Source organism: Paramormyrops kingsleyae, chromosome 1 (genome assembly GCF_048594095.1).
Source record: "Paramormyrops kingsleyae isolate MSU_618 chromosome 1, PKINGS_0.4, whole genome shotgun sequence".
In the NCBI taxonomy this organism is placed as follows: Eukaryota; Metazoa; Chordata; class Actinopteri; order Osteoglossiformes; family Mormyridae; genus Paramormyrops; species Paramormyrops kingsleyae.
The window spans coordinates 36,083,211-36,104,808 of NC_132797.1; the positions used below are offsets into that span (position 1 = coordinate 36,083,211).

The window sequence follows — 21,598 nt, forward strand, 5'->3', positions numbered from 1 at the left end:
CAAGGTGTAAAATCACATTTTTATTGGTTCCATACAAAGACACATTTTAGTACAACAGCAATAAATAAAATAATTTAAAAAAACATGTTCATATGTTCAGACCTCCATGGTTCCAATCATTGAGCTGTTTCAGCAGCACTATTTCAGAGCAGAGAGGTATACATGAAGCAAAAATCAATTTAAATAAGGATCATACTTTTACAAGAACCCAAATCTACAGAACTATAAGCATTAACACCTCATACATTCATACTCATTAATCAATGCAAAAGTGGAAAAAACCCTAAATGAAATTTCAGTGTAACAGTGACATCAAGAGTACAGCACAATGTATACATACAATAAAGGTTAGCGCTTTACAAAATACTGAAAGCCCGAGTGAGGACTGCTGCTCGTCCCTTACAAATCGGGGACGGCCACTCAAACCTTCCAGATAAAAAGATAGGATCACACTAGAACAACATGGTCATGCACTTTTCCTGGAAGGTCTCATAAGGAACCACAGAACTGGGAGGGGCTGCCTCCATGTTTCAATCCCTACCTCTCCGCCCATTGCCACAATGTGTCTCTTCAACAGTCTATTATATACAGAAAGATACACGTGTAAACTGTCACCTATACACATAACTTTCAAGTGTCTTTTAGTGGACTTTTTGCCAGTTAGGCAGCCAGGGAATCCCAAGCCTCAAGTACAGACAGAGCCTTCAGTGCGATGTGCTTGGTGGTCATTACCCCAGTTCACTATACTGGGTTCTGTTGTACAGGGGACCACTGAGCCCACTGCAGCCAAAACGATTCCGCCTTAATCAGACTGCCGCTTTAACAAGACCTTTCTGTGCCTATTTTAGCAACAACAACAACAAAAAAAAAAAACACACACAGGCCCTTTCCTGAACTCCAGACTTTCCCCACAAGCCTTTGGGAAGGAATTCCTGAGATCAGTTTTGGCTGGCTTCTGGTATAGTGGGGTTTGCAAAAAATTTCTTTCCCATCAGTTGGCAGAGACAAGGGCCGGAAAAAAGGACCGGACTCAAGTTACATGAGGCCAGAGAGGAGAGGCTTGAGACAGCAAGCACACGGCAGTCACAAGGGGGCAGAATGGCTGAAAGCGGCAGGTCATAGAGGTTAACGCTGTGTTATACCGAGCCTGGGGCAGAAACACAACACTGTTCCCCAAAGTGTCTTTTAATAGTTCTAGTGTAAAAATTGACCAACTCTTTGCTGTGTACACAGGACCTGGGCACAGCTCACAAAGATTACAGAGCTTGGTGGAGAGTGACTTCTCGTAATCTGAAGTCATCACCTTCGGTAGATGTTAGTATTACAAAAATTCCTCCCTTAAGAGGAACTGGAATGAAATGTGAAAATCGTAAGAAAATGTAGCGTCTTTCAAGGTTAAGAAGATGACGGAATGCTGTCATTTTGGTCGTGGTTGAGGTTCTCTCTGAACATTAAGGTACCCAGAGGACTAAAGGAACAGGGAGCTGTCTCATGCAGAGCCCAGGGGAATCAAGGGTTCCAGACTTTTACAGCTGGGGCCCATATTTACTAAGCTATCGGCTTATTTCAATAGGTAATAGACATATTGAGTTTGCAATTTTACTTTAAAAACATTCTGACCAATAACATTTCAAGCTCAGTTAAAGTGGCAGTTACTACTTGGTTTACAGATATGGGCAATATGTGGGCAATTTTTTTTCTTCATGGCACCCAACAGTTTCATTTGCATTACCTTTACCGTTACATATGTATTTAATCAATTTCCACATCATTTACATTCAAATGCATATGCATGCTTACAGACAGCTAGTAATAAAATCACTTCCTTTATGAAATATGACACATACATATAGCATTGCAGAGCCATTATTCTGCCGTGTCTAAACCATGGGAAATGCCTAGTAAATATGGGCCTTTGGGGTGACGGGGTCCGGGGGAGGCTTTGTTCTGGACATTCAGCTAGCAAAGGATCTGACCGTGGCCTTAGACCCAACAGGGCACGGCCGGAAAGAGGGGCGGGGCTTTCCTCCGCTTCTCATGCGGTGCCAGAAGAATATCAGTGCGGCCACGACGCCGGCCCACTCCTGCAGGGCTACCTACACCCTCACTGCAGGGCTACACTCTCACTGCCGGGCCCCCGGAGGCAGTCAGGGGCACCGTGGAGCCATAATCATAGTCCAGGTCCATGGTAGTGTGAGGCCCCCCCGTGAGCCGCCCACGAGGGTATCTCCGTCTGTCCACCTGCCTGTCCTGAAAACTCTGGATGTAACTCTGCGACAAAAACAGATACAGAGATGCACGTTTCAAATGCTTTGTTTAATAATTAAACATGCTTTACTATTCACTATACATTTCGTAAAGGAAGCTGATTATTTTATAATGTAACTAAAACCAATACATCAGTTTTCCAACTGCTTGCCCAGTACAGGACGTGGCAGCTTTTAATGGTTTATTAATTATTTAATTTAAACAACTGCTAAGGAACATTATGATGGGTCCATGCTAGACCATTATCAGCAACGGCCAGGAATACTTACTTACTACAGCGCTATGCTCCCTGGTTGCCTAAGAAACCAACATTTTTGTTTGTTCTTAAACTGATTGGGTGTCTGCCTCACCGGTGACAGCACATCGCCGTCGAATCGGCGAATGGGGTTGGGCTTCCTGCGGTAGGCGGGGTCTGTGGGCAGCGGCTTGGCCGAGTGTGTGTGCGTGGCATGGGGCTGCGGTTCCTGCTGCTGCGGCTGCTGCTGCTGCTGTTGCTGCTGCTGCTGTTTCTTCTTCTTCCTCTTCCTCCTCTCCCTCCGCTCCTCCTTCTGACGTATCCGCATCAGCTGAATTCGACGCTGCTGCCGGCTGATGATCACTAACGGGACGGCAAGTTGTCCTTAGTGCTAGCAAGCAGTTTTGGTCACACACACACACACACTCAGGTCTGTACTGATATTTTGTGTGGGACTCTCCATTCATTTCTATGAACATAACCGTATTCCCAACAAGGACAACCTCAACCCCTACCCAGCCCTAACCTTAACCATAAGTAACCAAATAAAACACAAGACTTCTGGCATTTTTTTGTTTTTGACTGCACTCATAGATTTTTATAAAACTGAGTTTCCCCTTGTAGGAACAGAAAAATGTCCCCACAAGGTCAAAATAACAGGTTATCACATTGTTTGGACATGGGGTCCCCACAATGTAATATATACAATATATATATACACAATATACACACACAATTATTATGGACACCAGCTGTTACTGTCACACTTGTAGACACACACATTCATACACAAACACTTTGGCTGACAGTGTATAAAAGCGCCACATCAAAGTTCAGCACCACATAGACACTTTATAGTTTCATACTCAAAGTTCTGAGAATTAAACCCTGAATCAGGCTGCTCTGTGTGGAAGGTCACACTCTGCATATGAACAGGCTGTTCTCTGAATCCACCAAAACTTCAATAACTTTGCATGTAAGGAGAAGCAGCTGCATGTTTCTGAAGTAAAGACTTTTTTGTCACCCTATCAAAGACTCCTCTCTTCTTTCTAGTTTGGTTCAACATATTCAAAATTCACATTCAATATTCAACATTCTCTTTCCTTTGCGCAAAGAAAGTGAGTTGTGAAGCATATCAGCAAGGAAGGGACATTATCACTGTTACCCGAACAGCCCTGTGCTGAATAAGTGTTTTGAAGGTGGATGGATGGACGATCACCGCTAAGCTTTGCTCAAACAAGCTGTGACAGCTTCTCGGGCACATTTGTAGTTGCCATTGCATGAAACGCTAGACAGAGTGAAAGCTTTGCCTTCTGACACACAGGACGGCCCTAGAAAGCTGCCTGACACATTTCCTCTTTCATTCTCATTATTTTTAAGGTGTCCCATAATAGCACCGACTGCAAGAGACAGTTCTGCTGCTTGTTTTGATGACTTCCGCTGCCCCCTCTGTTGCATCATCAGAACTTTTAATCCAGTCGTGGCAGTGGGTGTCGCCATGGCGACGGCCTTATGGCAGCTGCTTTGTGCTCGCTCTTTGAACCGCGGGCTTCTGTTACACAGTGGGGCATGATGGGAGTGTTAATCTCACACCGCGAGAGTAAGTTGGAGGGGTTATGCTCATGTCACACACCGAAACAGTCCTTCAGAACTCCACATAATCACCACTCTGCAAGTGATCTCACAGAAATGCAGGTGATCTTAATCCACATCACTAATAGCTGCTTTTCCCCCCCAATATAACTTCGCAGCTTGACCAAATTAATAATCAAGAGACTTACCCTCTGTGTGAGAGTACCCCTCCCCAGTGACTTTCCACTGGATCACGATGCCCAGCACCGTGAGGACGGGCCACACCCCCAGGATGACCCAGGTGAACCAGCACACAGGCTGGGCCGGGGCCACCTTGATCCGCTCGTAGACGTGGTGCACCAGCGCGAAGAGTTCGGCGAAGTAGTCGACGGTGACGGTGATGACAGCGGACCCGAAGACGGCGGTGGAGAGGGTGGTGAAGCAGCGTTCCCAGCGGAGCGCCAGCACGGCGAAGAGCATGCCGGAGCCCAGGAGCATGCCCAGCGGCACCCAGACCGTGCGCGGGTGGTAGAACTCCTCCATGGTCAACAGCGCGGCCACCGCCACCAGCAGCCCCAGCAGCAGCCCCACCATGAAGAGGCCGACGCTGCGCACCAGCATGGTGACCAGGCCGCAGAGCACGCCGATGCCCAGGCCGATGCCCGCGCTGGCCTCCGCGTTCAGCTGCGTGTCCAGCACACGCTCCTTGTAGCACAGCATGAAGATGACAACGGAGCCGAACATCAGGCCCGTGAGGAACATCACCGCCTTGAAGCAGCGGTAGCCTTGAGGGAGGAAGAGCAGCCAGAACAGGAGGAGGATGTGGAGAGGAACAGAGGGGGTAGAAAGGGAAAGGAAGTAGGGGGAAAGAGACAGGAAGAGGAAGCCAGGGAGAGGAAAACAATGTTCATGAGCTGGTGGAAACTGCTGTATGAAGATAGAGAGCTGTGCAGCCACACCAGAAAGCAACATCCATCCAAGGTTTTTGTAGCTTATTTAAGATTCAAAAATAAGATGCTCATCCAGTGCTTCTTTGCCAGAGTCCAATCGGTGTTAAAAAACTGAGGTAGATCATAAAGGCACCATTTGGTTTGGACATGTTATTCAGTCCAGCCGAATAGTGCACAGCCCCTCGTGACCCTGAGGCACCCCCCCTCCCACACACACACACACACACACCCACCCACCCCCAAGAAGCAGAGCTTACCAAAGAAGCAGTAGATCATGCCGAAGAGGCAGCACATGGAGCAGACGACCGAAGGCACGATCTCGTACCGCCGCTCGATCCGCTCCTCGCAGCTATAGAACCGCTCGGGGCTGCTGTCCCGTGCTGGGGGGGCCAGCTTGAAGGCCAGCGTCTGCAACGTGGACGTCATGGCAACGCGAGCTCAGCGGCAGAGGTTGGGGGGGATGATTAGGGTGGGACCAATTAGGAAGCACTTCCCATTCACACGGGTCACCTGTGGAGACAAAGGGCAGAACGTAGGATTGGCAAACACCCTCTTCCTACATCCTCATTAACTTCCACAGGCACCAACTGAACAAATACTAAAAAGGGATGTTTGAGGGGGAAAAAAAAAAAAAACTTGCCCCTCTCTTGCCCCTGCGTCAGTAGATTTTTAATCTTCCCTTCACGACAGTCGTCCCTGACCTCCGTTGGCAGACTGTCGGCGGTGCAGGTTTGTGAGATGTCATCCAGTAACCTTCCTGAAAAAGCCACAAGTTACACGTTAGTCTCTGCCTGCCAGGTTTTTCTTACATCCCATCTTATCTCTCCTTATCCACACACTGTATTTCCAGTGAACCATCACTGGAACTGCAAGTGCACGATTGATGGACGCGTATAATGACAGTAACTCCAAACTCAACAGAAGGGGCTGCTGGTCCGCAACTGTGCTCTGACTCCCAGTCCATGACCCTCCACTCTCTACAGAACGGCATTATGCACGACAACAAGAACACACAGATGCATAGTGAAACATCATTATGAAAAAGCATCATAACACAAAGTGAGTCACCATCGTGACAATCGTCATACACCCACTAAAATGACAGACTTCGATTCCTGTGACATATGAGAGATGAAAAATAAATGAGCCCCGCCATCTGGCCTCCAGGCGTACCCTGTCCTGCTTACTTTGTCCTCCCCATATTCTCAGCCCCTGACGTGATTTTTGTAAACAACTACAAAATAAGCCTTTACATCAAACACAGCTACAGTATTTCTTTCATAAAAGGATTGTTTTCTCTAATTATACAAATGAACTCTGCTGATGCCACTGAGCTTAGATACGCTGCAGAAAAGCAGTTTCCCTGCTAGCAAATGAACCTGTCACATGTGCAGTGCCTTAACCACAGTGCCACCTGCTGACCGTGTTTTTTTTACCACGCTACCAACTTTCATCTGCCCCAACCACAACCTTCTTTAGTGTCACGTTCTCCAGAGAACCACTGGTTCTCCAGGTTGAGATGCTAAAACTAATGCCACCATAATATTACACTGTCAGTACAATATGAAACCAAAATGTGTTTACCACCAAACTGCGGTTTGCAGTTACTACAGACTGTTAGCATTAGAAACAATGCAAGGAAACAATATTCATTTTGCCGAAGTGACACCATTCTGGATAAGCAGTATGGAAGCTGGATGGATATTTATTTGCTTTGTAATAAACAAATACTCACATTAAAATCATTATCACAGCAACCTATAAAGGTTCCGACTGGTAAATTTTACATTAATATTTAAAACCCTAAAATACATTGCAACAGTTCCTTAAAGTCCAACAATGACTGCAATGTATGCAATAATGCTTTATTTCATGATACCTTGAAGTATAAGAAGATTTTTATACACAGAAGAAATGTCAGCATGGGAGACAAATCCCCAGATCACAAGAGTGGGTTCTTATTTGTTCAGCCCCATGCTGGACAAAAGAGTGAAACATAAATAGCACTTCTGTGGTTCTGGCCCACTCCCTGCTGACCTGGATAGACCAATCTCCAATTCCTTCTTCTACAGCACCGCTTGTTCCATGACAGGACAGCGTGAAGCTCAGTCAGGGCGCGTTCTGTGCCATTTCACAGCCTTGTGCTTCGAGAGGGTAACAAAACAGATGTGAGGGAAATGAGGCTGGTTTTAAAAGCTCTTTGCAAAACCAAAATCATGCCAGTGTTCTTCTCCTCTTAAAGAGAAAGGAAAGAGGTTCGTGAGGCATGAAGGCTTTACAAACTGAACTAAACTGAATTCTCAAGCAGCTGAATTACCCTTCACCTGCCAAACATGCTAGCCTGAAATTACTGCACATCACACTAGCAAAAAGTAATTAAGTTGATTTGAATTTCTGAAGTACTGGCACAAGGTGCCAAACAGTGGCAAAATACAGAGATTAACATGAATAAACAAACCAGAACCCTGTAATAACAATTAATTATTATTAATTGTGAGCTTAGTGACTTGGAGGGTAGTATTACGGCCACAGGCCCAGGTCTGTGGGTGCGATTCCCGCCTCTGGGCACATGGATGCATGTTCTCATGTGTTGTGTGTGTTTGCTCTCCCAGTTCAAAAACATGCCATGAAACAGTGCCTCTAAATTGTCCATGAGACTGTCAGTAAGGGTGCTTCCTGGGACATGATCCAAGCTAAAGGCAATCCTAGACAACTGATACAGGAAGGTGGATTACTTATATTGTTGATGGGGTTTTTCTGCTGTTTTGTTCTAAGTTCCATGTAAAGTGGCCAATGACAAACCACAGGGTTCCACAAGCTGGATAAACCTACCATGCTGGAACTCAGGAGAGATAGAAGGATTTTAGTAGGCAAGCAGCTTAACCACAAAAGGCACCTACTCTTATACCCACCTGCCAGTTAAGCTCTAGATTTCCTGTCAGACTTCCTCTCAGGCATAAATTCAAGAACGTCTTTGACAAAGTTTGTCTTATTGCTAAATTCTGGGTTACTAAGCTGAACTTGGTCAATGGAAAAAAGAACCTGAAGCTCATAGCAACCAATTCCTTCAGCAAATCAGTATCTTTGCTGGTGTCTGCTGACTTCTCCAGCAAATGTCTCTCCATTTCCTTTAGATATATCTGTGTGAACAATGACTCAGCAAATATTTCCAACAGCAGAAAATTTTGACCAATCCCCGATTAACTGTTATTTATCAAAAGTGTGCTTCTTACAGCTACGGAACATTGCCAAACCGCAGCATTTTCTCACTATTCAAGACATTGAAAAACCAATAAATGCTTTTGTATATAGCAGATTAGACTACTGTAATGCTCAGTCACCATGAGGCACACACTCTACATTACACCTCACAATGTATTTACAATGTAGCAGCAAGAATTGTCAGCACAAGCGGGAAGTTCAAACACAAAAGCTGCTCTTAGTTCCCTGCACTGGCTTCCTGTTAGCTTCAACTTCAAAGCTCTCCTACCTACATACAAGGCACTCCTCAGAGGTTTAGCACCAGCCTACCTTACACAACTGATCCAAGTTTACAAACCACATCGAACACTCATATCACAGAACACAGGCTTCCTTGCCATCCCACATATAAAGCAACAGCTGTACAGCGCTCTGCTACAGGAGCCCTACGTTAGGGAAGAGTCTGCTACCTCATGCTCAGGATGCCAAATTGGTCCGTTTTTAAATCCCAGTTGAAGACCATTTACTTTAGTCCTGCTAGTCGCACATTAAAGCATAACACTGTAACTATGCCCCTTTGGTCTAGTGTTTGTCCATCAATGTGTGTATGAATTTTCTGGGCACCCATGTCCTCTGCTTTCCTCCCCACATGTCTGGATGGTGCCCAGGGAGGGAGTGCTGGTTCAGTCCCATGGAGGCATGACATGGATACAGCTTATGAACTGCGAATGAGGGGTGTGGCCTACAATCTGCTGGCTTATGCAGACCTGCTTGGAGAACAGACTCACAGATGGACTCTGGCTGAACCCTCACTTATTTAAGCAGGCTCATTTTCCTTTGTATTTTACAATGTTAGCATGCCCGGGGTTGGGGAGGGGGGGGCAGCCAGTCAACCTTAGCTTTCTTCCATCTTACTCAGAAGTATTTGGTTCCTTTGCTTCATTGTCTTCTGCCATTCTTTCTTTCCCTCTGACATTCCATTTCGTGCAACATTTTTTGTGTAAATGATAGTAATGGATTACCACTTCCTTGTTCAGCGCCATGTGACGACTGATTTGAAGGTCCTATATAAAAATCGGAAAAAAGATTACTGTAAGGATAACGTGTATGGGCCAGTTTATATTCTATGCTTGAAGCACATTTGTTCACGCATACTACTGCTATGCAAGTATAGAAGGCCAAAAAAGTCAAAACATGTTCACTTTTTTCACATTATCACGTCAGTTTTGGGCCTGTTAATGTCCACATTTTCCACGTGGTAATGCGTAATAATGCATTAACACATTAAGAATGTGGCCTTTTGACCTTCCATACATGTGGATGTGCTTCCCTACCTCACCATTGTATAAAAACAAGTCGTATGAATCACTTTCCGCTAAAGGGAGTGTTCAGACCATTGTGCAAGCCAACACTTTTTCTATGTTGGGTATTTTTCACATCCGTACATGCTGTCTGTTATTGCTTACATATCCAGTACTCAGCGGTTTCGGAGAAGCCATTTCACAGAATGTGGTGGAGTTGTGCCTAATTCTGCATTTCCACTGGTGCCGCTCACGCTTAAATAATTCCATCCATGTTTTTTTTGCCACTTTCAAGCCTCACCACCCTTAAGGACAACGCAAACAAAAAAGAGAGTAAAAGAATAAAATGATCAACATGTAACGATATTGCTTCAGTACTACTTCAATCCTGGTGTAAATGTGTTTCATGTATCAGGAATGAATAACACAATAGATAATGTGATGTTTCCAAAACATTATACCATTGAGAATGTTATAACTAAATTAATATCCAGAATGCTTCAGGTTTGTGTTTAATAAATATCTAGGCAAGACTTCGACAAGTAATCGTAGATAACTGCTGATATGAATAAAAATGCTATTTGCTTTTTTGTTGTGTGAATTTTTATGAAAAAACAGTAAAACAGTAAAAACAAAATTTAAATGAATGAAAATGAATGTCGTTATATCACACATGACCCAGGCCAACTAAGTATTTTTTGTACTGTAAGGATGGATTGCCCTGTTGATTATCTGTAGTCTGTGGAAAAAGCATTCAAGAAAATTTCATTGTACTTTGTACATGTGACACTGCTTTTAGTTCAGACTGAATTCAGAAGCAGAAGAAACTTAAACCGTCATTAAATTTTGAAGACGCTGCACACAGAGCCACACGATCGTATTGCGTTTTCAGTACCTTCTGGCTACTCATTCTTAAAGGAAAAGAAAAATCAGATGCTACTTTAATACTAACTGCACCATATATAAAACCACAGTCACAGTCCTGTGACCAAAGGTGACCATACTGCCCCCAAGATTTTTGGTGGTACTGCATCTCGTGTACGCGTAGCGTTAATTCCACGCGTAGAAAATAGGCGAGGAAGCCACTAATGTGCAAGCGAATGCATTGAGAGTATTAAGTATAAACCGGCCCTAATAGTTTAGTTTTAACAGCACATGAAGCAACATTAGTTTTAGGACATTAGTTTTAACCACATGAGGCACAGAAGTAAGAGTAGCTTTCCTCTATCCTGGTTACGGCCTGCCTGGGCCTCATGCATATCAGCGCGGGCAGGTGAAAGAACCACAGCAGCTCTAAACTAAACTCATGACTCACTGAAGAAAAGAAAAGAAAAAAAAAAAAAGTACTGAAACTGTCTAACCCTGAGTTAGTACCATATACCAGTAAATTAATGCTTAAAAGGGCACATCACTCCTTCAGGACAAGGCATCTACCGTAAGTGCCCGACATGCCCTGCAGGATTGGCAAACCTGTACAGTAGGAAATAGAACTAAATGACCCTGCCCTAGCATTATAGCCGCTCCTGAGCACTTCCTAAATGACCCTGCCCTAGCATTATAGCCGCTCCTGAGCACTTCCTAAATGACCCTGCCCTAGCATTATAGCCGCTCCTGAGCACTTCCTAAATGACCCTGCCCTAGCATTATAGCCGCTCCTGAGCACTTCCTAAATGACCCTGCCCTAGCATTATAGCCGCTCCTGAGCACTTCCTAAATGACCCTGCCCTAGCATTATAGCCGCTCCTGAGCACTTCCTAAATGACCCTGCCCTAGCATTATAGCCGCTCCTGAGCACTTCCTAAATGACCCTGCCCTAGCATTATAGCCGCTCCTGAGCACTTCCTAAATGACCCTGCCCTAGCATTATAGCCGCTCCTGAGCACTTCCTAAATGACCCTGCCCTAGCATTATAGCCGCTCCTGAGCACTTCCTAAATGACCCTGCCCTAGCATTATAGCCGCTCCTGAGCACTTCCTAAATGACCCTGCCCTAGCATTATAGCCGCTCCTGAGCACTTCCTAAATGACCCTGCCCTAGCATTATAGCCGCTCCTGAGCACTTCCTAAATGACCCTGCCCTAGCATTATAGCCGCTCCTGAGCACTTCCTAAATGACCCTGCCCTAGCATTATAGCCGCTCCTGAGCACTTCCTAAATGACCCTGCCCTAGCATTATAGCCGCTCCTGAGCACTTCCTAAATGACCCTGCCCTAGCATTATAGCCGCTCCTGAGCACTTCCTAAATGACCCTGCCCTAGCATTATAGCCGCTCCTGAGCACTTCCTAAATGACCCTGCCCTAGCATTATAGCCGCTCCTGAGCACTTCCTAAATGACCCTGCCCTAGCATTATAGCCGCTCCTGAGCACTTCCTAAATGACCCTGCCCTAGCATTATAGCCGCTCCTGAGCACTTCCTAAATGACCCTGCCCTAGCATTATAGCCGCTCCTGAGCACTTCCTAAATGACCCTGCCCTAGCATTATAGCCGCTCCTGAGCACTTCCTAAATGACCCTGCCCTAGCATTATAGCCGCTCCTGAGCACTTCCTAAATGACCCTGCCCTAGCATTATAGCCGCTCCTGAGCACTTCCTAAATGACCCTGCCCTAGCATTATAGCCGCTCCTGAGCACTTCCTAAATGACCCTGCCCTAGCATTATAGCCGCTCCTGAGCACTTCCTAAATGACCCTGCCCTAGCATTATAGCCGCTCCTGAGCACTTCCTAAATGACCCTGCCCTAGCATTATAGCCGCTCCTGAGCACTTCCTAAATGACCCTGCCCTAGCATTATAGCCGCTCCTGAGCACTTCCTAAATGACCCTGCCCTAGCATTATAGCCGCTCCTGAGCACTTCCTAAATGACCCTGCCCTAGCATTATAGCCGCTCCTGAGCACTTCCTAAATGACCCTGCCCTAGCATTATAGCCGCTCCTGAGCACTTCCTAAATGACCCTGCCCTAGCATTATAGCCGCTCCTGAGCACTTCCTAAATGACCCTGCCCTAGCATTATAGCCGCTCCTGAGCACTTCCTAAATGACCCTGCCCTAGCATTATAGCCGCTCCTGAGCACTTCCTAAATGACCCTGCCCTAGCATTATAGCCGCTCCTGAGCACTTCCTAAATGACCCTGCCCTAGCATTATAGCCGCTCCTGAGCACTTCCTAAATGACCCTGCCCTAGCATTATAGCCGCTCCTGAGCACTTCCTAAATGACCCTGCCTTATCATTATAGCCGCTCCTGAGCACTTCCTAAATGACCCTGCCCTAGCATTATAGCCGCTCCTGAGCACTTCCTAAATGACCCTGCCCTAGCATTATAGCCGCTCCTGAGCACTTCCTAAATGACCCTGCCCTAGCATTATAGCCGCTCCTGAGCACTTCCTAAATGACCCTGCCTTATCATTATAGCCGCTCCTGAGCACTTCCTAAATGACCCTGCCCTAGCATTATAGCCGCTCCTGAGCACTTCCTAAATGACCCTGCCTTATCATTATAGCCGCTCCTGAGCACTTCCTAAATGACCCTGCCCTAGCATTATAGCCGCTCCTGAGCACTTCCTAAATGACCCTGCCCTAGCATTATAGCCGCTCCTGAGCACTTCCTAAATGACCCTGCCCTAGCATTATAGCCGCTCCTGAGCACTTCCTAAATGACCCTGCCCTAGCATTATAGCCGCTCCTGAGCACTTCCTAAATGACCCTGCCCTAGCATTATAGCCGCTCCTGAGCACTTCCTAAATGACCCTGCCCTAGCATTATAGCCGCTCCTGAGCACTTCCTAAATGACCCTGCCCTAGCATTATAGCCGCTCCTGAGCACTTCCTAAATGACCCTGCCCTAGCATTATAGCCGCTCCTGAGCACTTCCTAAATGACCCTGCCCTAGCATTATAGCCGCTCCTGAGCACTTCCTAAATGACCCTGCCCTAGCATTATAGCCGCTCCTGAGCACTTCCTAAATGACCCTGCCCTAGCATTATAGCCGCTCCTGAGCACTTCCTAAATGACCCTGCCCTAGCATTATAGCCGCTCCTGAGAACTTCCTAAATGACCCTGCCCTAGCATTATAGCCCCTCCTGAGCACTTCCTAAATGACCCTGCCCTAGCATTATAGCCGCTCCTGAGCACTTCCTAAATGACCCTGCCCTAGCATTATAGCCGCTCCTGAGCACTTCCTAAATGACCCTGCCTTATCATTATAGCCGCTCCTGAGCACTTCCTAAATGACCCTGCCCTAGCATTATAGCCACTCCTGAGCACTTCCTAAATGACCCTGCCCTAGCATTATAGCCGCTCCTGAGCACTTCCTAAATGACCCTGCCCTAGCATTATAGCCGCTCCTGAGCACTTCCTAAATGACCCTGCCTTATCATTATAGCCGCTCCTGAGCACTTCCTAAATGACCCTGCCCTAGCATTATAGCCGCTCCTGAGCACTTCCTAAATGACCCTGCCCTAGCATTATAGCCGCTCCTGAGCACTTCCTAAATGACCCTGCCCTAGCATTATAGCCGCTCCTGAGCACTTCCTAAATGACCCTGCCCTAGCATTATAGCCGCTCCTGAGCACTTCCTAAATGACCCTGCCTTATCATTATAGCCGCTCCTGAGCACTTCCTAAATGACCCTGCCCTAGCATTATAGCCGCTCCTGAGCACTTCCTAAATGACCCTGCCCTAGCATTATAGCCGCTCCTGAGCACTTCCTAAATGACCCTGCCCTAGCATTATAGCCGCTCCTGAGCACTTCCTAAATGACCCTGCCCTAGCATTATAGCCGCTCCTGAGCACTTCCTAAATGACCCTGCCCTAGCATTATAGCCGCTCCTGAGCACTTCCTAAATGACCCTGCCCTAGCATTATAGCCGCTCCTGAGCACTTCCTAAATGACCCTGCCCTAGCATTATAGCCGCTCCTGAGCACTTCCTAAATGACCCTGCCCTAGCATTATAGCCGCTCCTGAGCACTTCCTAAATGACCCTGCCCTAGCATTATAGCCGCTCCTGAGCACTTCCTAAATGACCCTGCCCTAGCATTATAGCCGCTCCTGAGCACTTCCTAAATGACCCTGCCCTAGCATTATAGCCGCTCCTGAGCACTTCCTAAATGACCCTGCCCTAGCATTATAGCCGCTCCTGAGCACTTCCTAAATGACCCTGCCCTAGCATTATAGCCGCTCCTGAGCACTTCCTAAATGACCCTGCCCTAGCATTATAGCCGCTCCTGAGCACTTCCTAAATGACCCTGCCCTAGCATTATAGCCGCTCCTGAGCACTTCCTAAATGACCCTGCCCTAGCATTATAGCCGCTCCTGAGCACTTCCTAAATGACCCTGCCCTAGCATTATAGCCGCTCCTGAGCACTTCCTAAATGACCCTGCCCTAGCATTATAGCCGCTCCTGAGCACTTCCTAAATGACCCTGCCCTAGAATTATAGCCGCTCCTGAGCACTTCCTAAATGACCCTGCCCTAGCATTATAGCCGCTCCTGAGCACTTCCTAAATGACCCTGCCTTATCATTATAGCCGCTCCTGAGCACTTCCTAAATGACCCTGCCCTAGCATTATAGCCGCTCCTGAGCACTTCCTAAATGACCCTGCCCTAGCATTATAGCCGCTCCTGAGCACTTCCTAAATGACCCTGCCCTAGCATTATAGCCGCTCCTGAGCACTTCCTAAATGACCCTGCCTTATCATTATAGCCGCTCCTGAGCACTTCCTAAATGACCCTGCCCTAGCATTATAGCCGCTCCTGAGCACTTCCTAAATGACCCTGCCTTATCATTATAGCCACTCCTGAGCACTTCCTAAATGAACCTGCCTTATCATTATAGCCACTCTTGAGCACTTCCTAAATGACCCTGCCCTAGCATTATAGCCGCTCCTGAGCACTTCCTAAATGACCCTGCCCTAGCATTATAGCCGCTCCTGAGCACTTCCTAAATGACCCTGCCCTAGCATTATAGCCGCTCCTGAGCACTTCCTAAATTACCCTGCCTTATCATTATAGCCGCTCCTGAGCACTTCCTAAATGACCCTGCCCTATCATTATAGCCGCTCCTGAGCACTTCCATGGAGTTACAGTCAGCTGCCTTCTCAGACCTCACCAGGTACTTAGTAAAGCAGAACCCTAACTACTCACCATTAATGACTTACAGTTGTACCTCAGTATACGTCCACTTTGGAATAAGTCCAACTTAAAAATTTTGCTTGGTATACGACCTTTGTTTGGAATACGACTCGCGTGCTAGAACTTGTATGGGTCAAAGTGAGTCACGACACCGCGCGCTACCCTTGTTTACCTCTCGATACAAAGCCACGACTGCCCACAAGCGTCAGTACGCCAGTTGCTACCATTCAGTGAACAACCCGCACTATAGCTCTCTAATCATTTATTTCATGTAATTGCTTTTGTATGTATGTATTTTGGTATTAAGCAGTGTTTAAATTATTTTATACAACTCCATTAATGTATAATATACCAATAACAATAGGTTGTTTTTTCATGGGAACAGATTAATAATTTTCCCTTTATTTCTTAAGGGAATAATTCATTTGGTATACATCCTGTTTGGTATAAGTCCAAGGATCTGGAACGGATTAAGGACATATACAGAGGTACCACTGTATTACTCTTTTTAATGCGGAATGTTCCAAATGTTCTCCTATTGTTAACTCTATAGGTCCCTAAGAAATCATCACATAGGCTGCCCGAACACGCTGTAAAAGCTGACACACTTTTGCAAATTACATTCCGATGTCAGCGTGATAGTTGTATCTGAAAGCGCAGTAGGAAGAAAAGAAAAGTTCAGTGACAAAGGTTACCAGATGGCATGGTATTAGCAAAACAATCGCTACAGCAGGTGACCCAGTATTTTCTGCTATTTTTATATGTGTATTGATTTCAGTTGCTGATGCTGACTACAGTTTTCTTGAGTCATAGGCAGTTTTCATGGGAGAGTTTGGCAACGTTAAACGTATGACTCTCACAAGAAAGTTCAGCTAGCATCCTAAGAATGATGCCAAATAACAAATCATAACTTGCAGTAGTATCCTATTCGTCATTTCTAATGGACTTGATCCGGCGACCTTCTTTTCATTAACACGGCATCTAATGTCCATCATACCTAGAGAGACCTTTTTCATCACTTTCTGGAAGTTTAGTGATTGCTCTTCTCGTGTAGTAAATATATTCCCTCTAAAAAATAACATTTCACAAAAATGATACTCCATCCTCAATCTAAACAGGATCACAGTTTGATCACAGATCTCACAGGCTCACAGTTCTCACTCCTGCATTGTAACCAAAGCAGGGTCCTTAGGGGTCTCTGGGAAGTTGCAGTGCCGACTGTAGCACTTTGTCAGAATTTAGTTAGAATGCCTAAGAGATACTGGTTGCCAGTGATGTGGGATATCTTCCCTATTAGAACTGCATTCATCTTCCTGGCAAACAATAGGCACAAGATAGTGAACACAACTACGGGAATGAGAACTGAAAGAATGTATAGTGGCAGTGATCTTGAATGGGCTACATTCCACAATTGCACGCGAGCTAAGGTTCTCCTGTCTCTCCCCCAACAAGTAGTCTCCACTGGTCCATGCAGCGCAGTTTTTAGGCGCTGCATGGACCAGCTGGAACCTTCTAGGTCCCAGCTGGTGGTAAGAGTTCACAATAACCTACTCAGTGGGTCAAATGTTGTCAGTCGTTCAGCTGACATAACGTCAGAGGTTCTCCAAGGGGCTATAATTTAATGCCAAGAGACTTGAAGAGATTTTGCTGCAAAGCCCTGTAACACAGTGAGGAAGGGTGAGAGTGGAAAATGCAGACAACGCCTTTCCAAATAAAAATCTGGCAGGGACATTGAGAAAAAAGTCAGCAACATAACACACTGCCTACTCCCACTGCAATTTCACGCATGCAAAGCCTCAATGTTTTTGTGGAAATTCATGAAACGTTATTTACCGCAGGTCAGACAGTTCAATGCTGACAGCGAAGACAAGCAGACAGAATCCAACCAGCCATAAAGCAGCGACCTACAGCACAAAGATCCCCGGTATTGACAGTGTGACATTAGGATTTAAGACACCATCCTTGTGGCAGTAAATCCTGCTGCAGGTTTCACTGGGAATGTTGTAGAACAGTCCACGTACCTATGAAAATCCTGGAAATCTATTCTAGATGCACTAGATGCCATTGACAACAAAGAAGATATAAAAATGCCCAACAAGCTAAAAAAATTATTATTTTTTTTTTATTAAATGGAAAAGACACTTGGAATAGTGTTGCAGTTTTCCGGCTTGCTGAGATGCAGGATTCAGTCTTTGTTTGCCAGGGTCCCCCAGATGGCGAGCTCTATGGCAGGACCTGAACCAGGAACAGCTGCTGCAATGACAGTGGTTTCCCAGAAGCCCTAGGGCTCATCTGTGAAGTTGACAAAGAGCCAAAGAGGCTTTCCTAATAGCCTGGCTTAGCCCTCACGCGTCCAGCCTCCCAGTTAGTGTTGACGTCTCAGGCAAAGGCTCGTGTGCACACACCCATCTGGGTCAATAAGTGGAATAACAGGCCAAACCATCACCCTAGAATCATTCTACAAAATCAGACATGAGAATGACTAACACACTGTTCCCTGCTACATGTAAAGCTGAATTTAAATTATGATTGTGCAGTGCATTGCCACAGAAGCATTCACACAGAAATAAGACGAATAATGCCCTTTACAAGGCACAAGTTTTCTTCTATGAATTCTAGAGTGGCAACAAATTTTAACTTGGTTATCGAGCTTAACTATTTTAAAGGGATGTCAGATTTCAAAAGCTGGTGTGAAAGTACAGTAACAAGGTATCCTAGATCCCAAAGCATTTTATCATCATCTTTCTTCTCAGAATAAATGATCAAATTAAATGCATTAAATATTTCTTGTAATAGTGCACACAGCAGTCATTTTAATTCACCATATTTAAATTGACTTGTATATCGTACTTCATTCTGGTGTCTTTCTTTCTCTGTACACAGTCAAAATATGACTCAGTGAGCCCCCCCCCACACACACACACACACACACACACACAGACACACACACATCTCTATTGTTTGTTACTTGAGCAACAAATTCTAACCTATCAGCAGGAGCTGATAAGAAAACTGACAGGAAACCGGCTGGCCATGTCAGGTTTTTCCAGGTTAATGGGGGTGAAGAGCGTAGCTCCGTATTTCACACAGGAAAAAGTGAGCAACCAGCAAGCCGACACCAATCACTGTCCTTCCCAAAATGCACATGCCTCACCACCCATTCTCACACTGTTCTTATATAACTGCCATAACTGGGCAAATACCACAACTTTTGCACTATTTTAAAATAGTTTTATATTATTCATTTCAGGCACCCATCTTATGGCTAGTTGCTCTCTATATTCCACCAGCACATTAAACTGTTAAACAAACGCTGTCACTGTTCAGACAGCACACAATGTCTCATGCAATTGCAGCCTGTCCAGTCTACATATACATCACAGACAACCTCCACGGTTTGCAAAGGCTGTACAGTGGCCATATTTTGTTCTAGAAAAAAATGCAACTCTAAATCATTTTACAATGTGGACAAATGCCCAGAAAACATTAATGAAGTACGTATTAATTCCAAAAGCTACATTAGAGAATGAAACTTCTACTTCAGTTCTTATGCTGCCCTATTGCTCACTATTAACTGTACAGATAGTTTACCGGGCAATTCACAGTGACATGCAATATATTTAGAGACAATGATCAGTAATATATTCGTAACATTATATCCCCCCCAACCTCACAACCATAACCTAGTTCTCTCTCTATCCCACAGAGTTTTTGGTAATAATGATACAACATGAATTGCCTTTTCAAAAGTACCATTAATAATGCATGCCATTAAACTCTGAAGTGCTTAAATCAACTGTTAAAATCTGTTTTTATATCAGAAGGGTTTAGTATCAAAAATGTGTGTGTATCATTAAGGAATTTGTTTACAAAAGACAGTCAATGCTGTCAGCATATTTGCAACCCTCAAACATAGGAATCACCATCTAAGCCCAACTGCTGGTAAAGTGCCTGTATATCTCACCTGCCTGCAATCTGATGCACTAGACCAAAATGTGAGCAAATAATAATAATAATAATAATAATAATAATAATAATAATAATACCTGTTCTGCTAGAATAACAAACCAATTCACTACAACACCCCAGAATAAAGACCAGTCTCCTTTCACGCTTGCATTCACAAGCAAAGGTATGCACCTGTGGAACAAAAGTACAGGCTTCGCATAGGATTATCCCATAAACATGTCAGTGGCCACACACTCACACACACGCAGCAGTCCAGAAGACAGCACGTAAACTATATCTGTCATACACAAGCCAAGCACTGCAATTAAATCTTCCGTCACGTCAGAAATAGGCCTATTGGCCTGAAAAGAATGGTAGCAATACCGTAAACTTACATTGCTCTCGAGGAAGGGGTGTTTGACATACGTTAAAGATATCCACGGCTGATGTCTCTTTCTCCTTGTCCACCGATGCACATACCAACTTCTGAATCAATCGTGTCCCCACTTCTTTTTAAAATCCTCCGAGTTCCGCCTCTTCGTTTATCTCCATTCATTACAATAATATTCGGTGTATGCTAACAGACGCGTTACAAAATGATGAATAAAATCTGAAACGAACATGAACAGGCATGGTTTAAGTTCAGGGGTATCTACTTAAGAAATATTCATAGCACTCCTCCGCATTGTCTTTGTTGCTGTGGGATTTGAAAACGTTTTAATAAAGGCGATTGATTATACATAGTCTCACCACACACATCACAACATCATGTACTGTGCGAGAGACGGCAAGCAAAGGGTTAATCCGGTTCGCTTGTTTACACACCGCCACGCTTATTTCACTAAACAATAAAGACCAAAATATTTACGATCAAATTAATAAACCGTTATAAAAGATGAAGTCACCTGGAAAACAATTAAACTAATAAAGGTGATAATTAAAAAAATTCTTATGGTTTACTCGGTGCAAATAACACAAAAGACAGTAAGGAACGGCACGATGAATGAACAATAGGTGTGACAGAAACATTGGCCGGACTGATCGCAGTTATCTGAAGCGATAAATGCTCATTTAGGTTTAAGGGTCGTAATGAATACGTGGGTGTTTGGGTTACGATTAATGAAGGAAAAAAACACCAAACCGCGTACTGTATCGTATAGAAGTGCGGTTCCATTAACCGACGTTAAAATAATTTCTATTATTTGGTTAGTAAATCGGCAGAAATCCAACGACAGCATCTCTTTATCATACTCAGTGTATTATGTATTTATAATCCCCACATCGAAAATAGGCTCGCTTAAACCGCCTTCGCCCATTCTTTACATTCCAGCAATTCCGTGCCGTTTTCTCCCCGTTAACAAAGATGAGAGGCGCATCCCCACTCACCCCCACTTCAACTCAAGACCGAAGAAATACCGCTGCCAGAAACATCGCTGCTCCCACCGCTTTAACTCGCTGGATCTGAGACCCGCATCTCCGGCAGATCAGCCCGCTCCCCATCCTAAAACGCCGCGGGTCGGCGGTCCCCTAGATCCAGCTTTCTGGTGCCTTTTCCAATCGCGGCGCATTAAAACAAAGACCCCGAAGCGAGTGTTAGGGTAATATCACCTCGCCACGTACAATCATATCCGAATTAACCTGGAGGCTTAACAGATAATACCGAGCGATAATGTACACCTGACAATATCCAGGGCCTTAATTCTATTATTATTACCACTAAAACTATTTTACGCCCATTTGTAGGCTCCTCCTTACTACCCATACAATCAGCGATGCTTATATAGGATATTCAGTGCAATCCACCAAAGAGGAACTTCATTTAGGTTGGAGTGTACCATTACAGGAAGGGCGCAGGGCTGAGGAACATCAAAATACGAGTGGGGGGAAATATGAGAAGAAACAGCCGGATATTTGAATTCTGCATGCATTCTGTATGACATAACTACATCAGTGATCCGGTAGTATTAAAACTGTCAGTGATGTAACTATTAATGACAA

General features: G+C 45.0%; 1 protein-coding gene across 3 annotated transcripts; it reads right to left on the minus strand.

The window, feature by feature from the left end:
* On the minus strand, window positions 1-21,489 carry LOC111840729 (transmembrane protein 198-like). Of its 3 annotated transcripts, XM_023805883.2 has the most exons (8): window positions 9,693-10,880; window positions 9,142-9,290; window positions 7,063-7,169; window positions 5,666-5,782; window positions 5,283-5,535; window positions 4,285-4,860; window positions 2,619-2,866; window positions 1-2,271 (listed from the first exon to the last, which is right to left on the minus strand). In XM_023805883.2, the coding sequence occupies exons 5-8, from the start codon at window positions 5,449-5,451 to the stop codon at window positions 2,116-2,118; spliced, it is 1,149 nt and encodes a 382-aa protein (XP_023661651.1). In that variant the 5' UTR covers window positions 5,452-5,535; window positions 5,666-5,782; window positions 7,063-7,169; window positions 9,142-9,290; window positions 9,693-10,880; the 3' UTR covers window positions 1-2,115. The 3 variants fall into 3 exon arrangements, with proteins under 3 accessions (XP_023661651.1, XP_023661649.1, XP_072571005.1); XM_023805881.2 differs by lacking the exons at window positions 7,063-7,169; window positions 9,142-9,290; window positions 9,693-10,880 and adding exons at window positions 19,996-20,210; window positions 20,987-21,489; XM_072714904.1 differs by having other exon boundaries at window positions 9,142-10,880.
* Between the last annotated feature and the right edge of the window lie 109 nt (window positions 21,490-21,598).

Coding starts and splice junctions, on each gene's coding strand:
- LOC111840729 (XM_023805881.2), bottom strand. CDS start 5,451: ATGACGTCCACGTTGCAGACGCTGGCCTTCAAGCTGGCCCCCCCAGCA. Junction 2,867..4,284: donor GGGGTACTCTCACACAGAGG/GTAAGTCTCTTG, acceptor CCGTCCCGTTAG/TGATCATCAGCCGGCAGCAG. Junction 2,272..2,618: donor ACGGCGATGTGCTGTCACCG/GTGAGGCAGACA, acceptor TTTTTGTCGCAG/AGTTACATCCAGAGTTTTCA.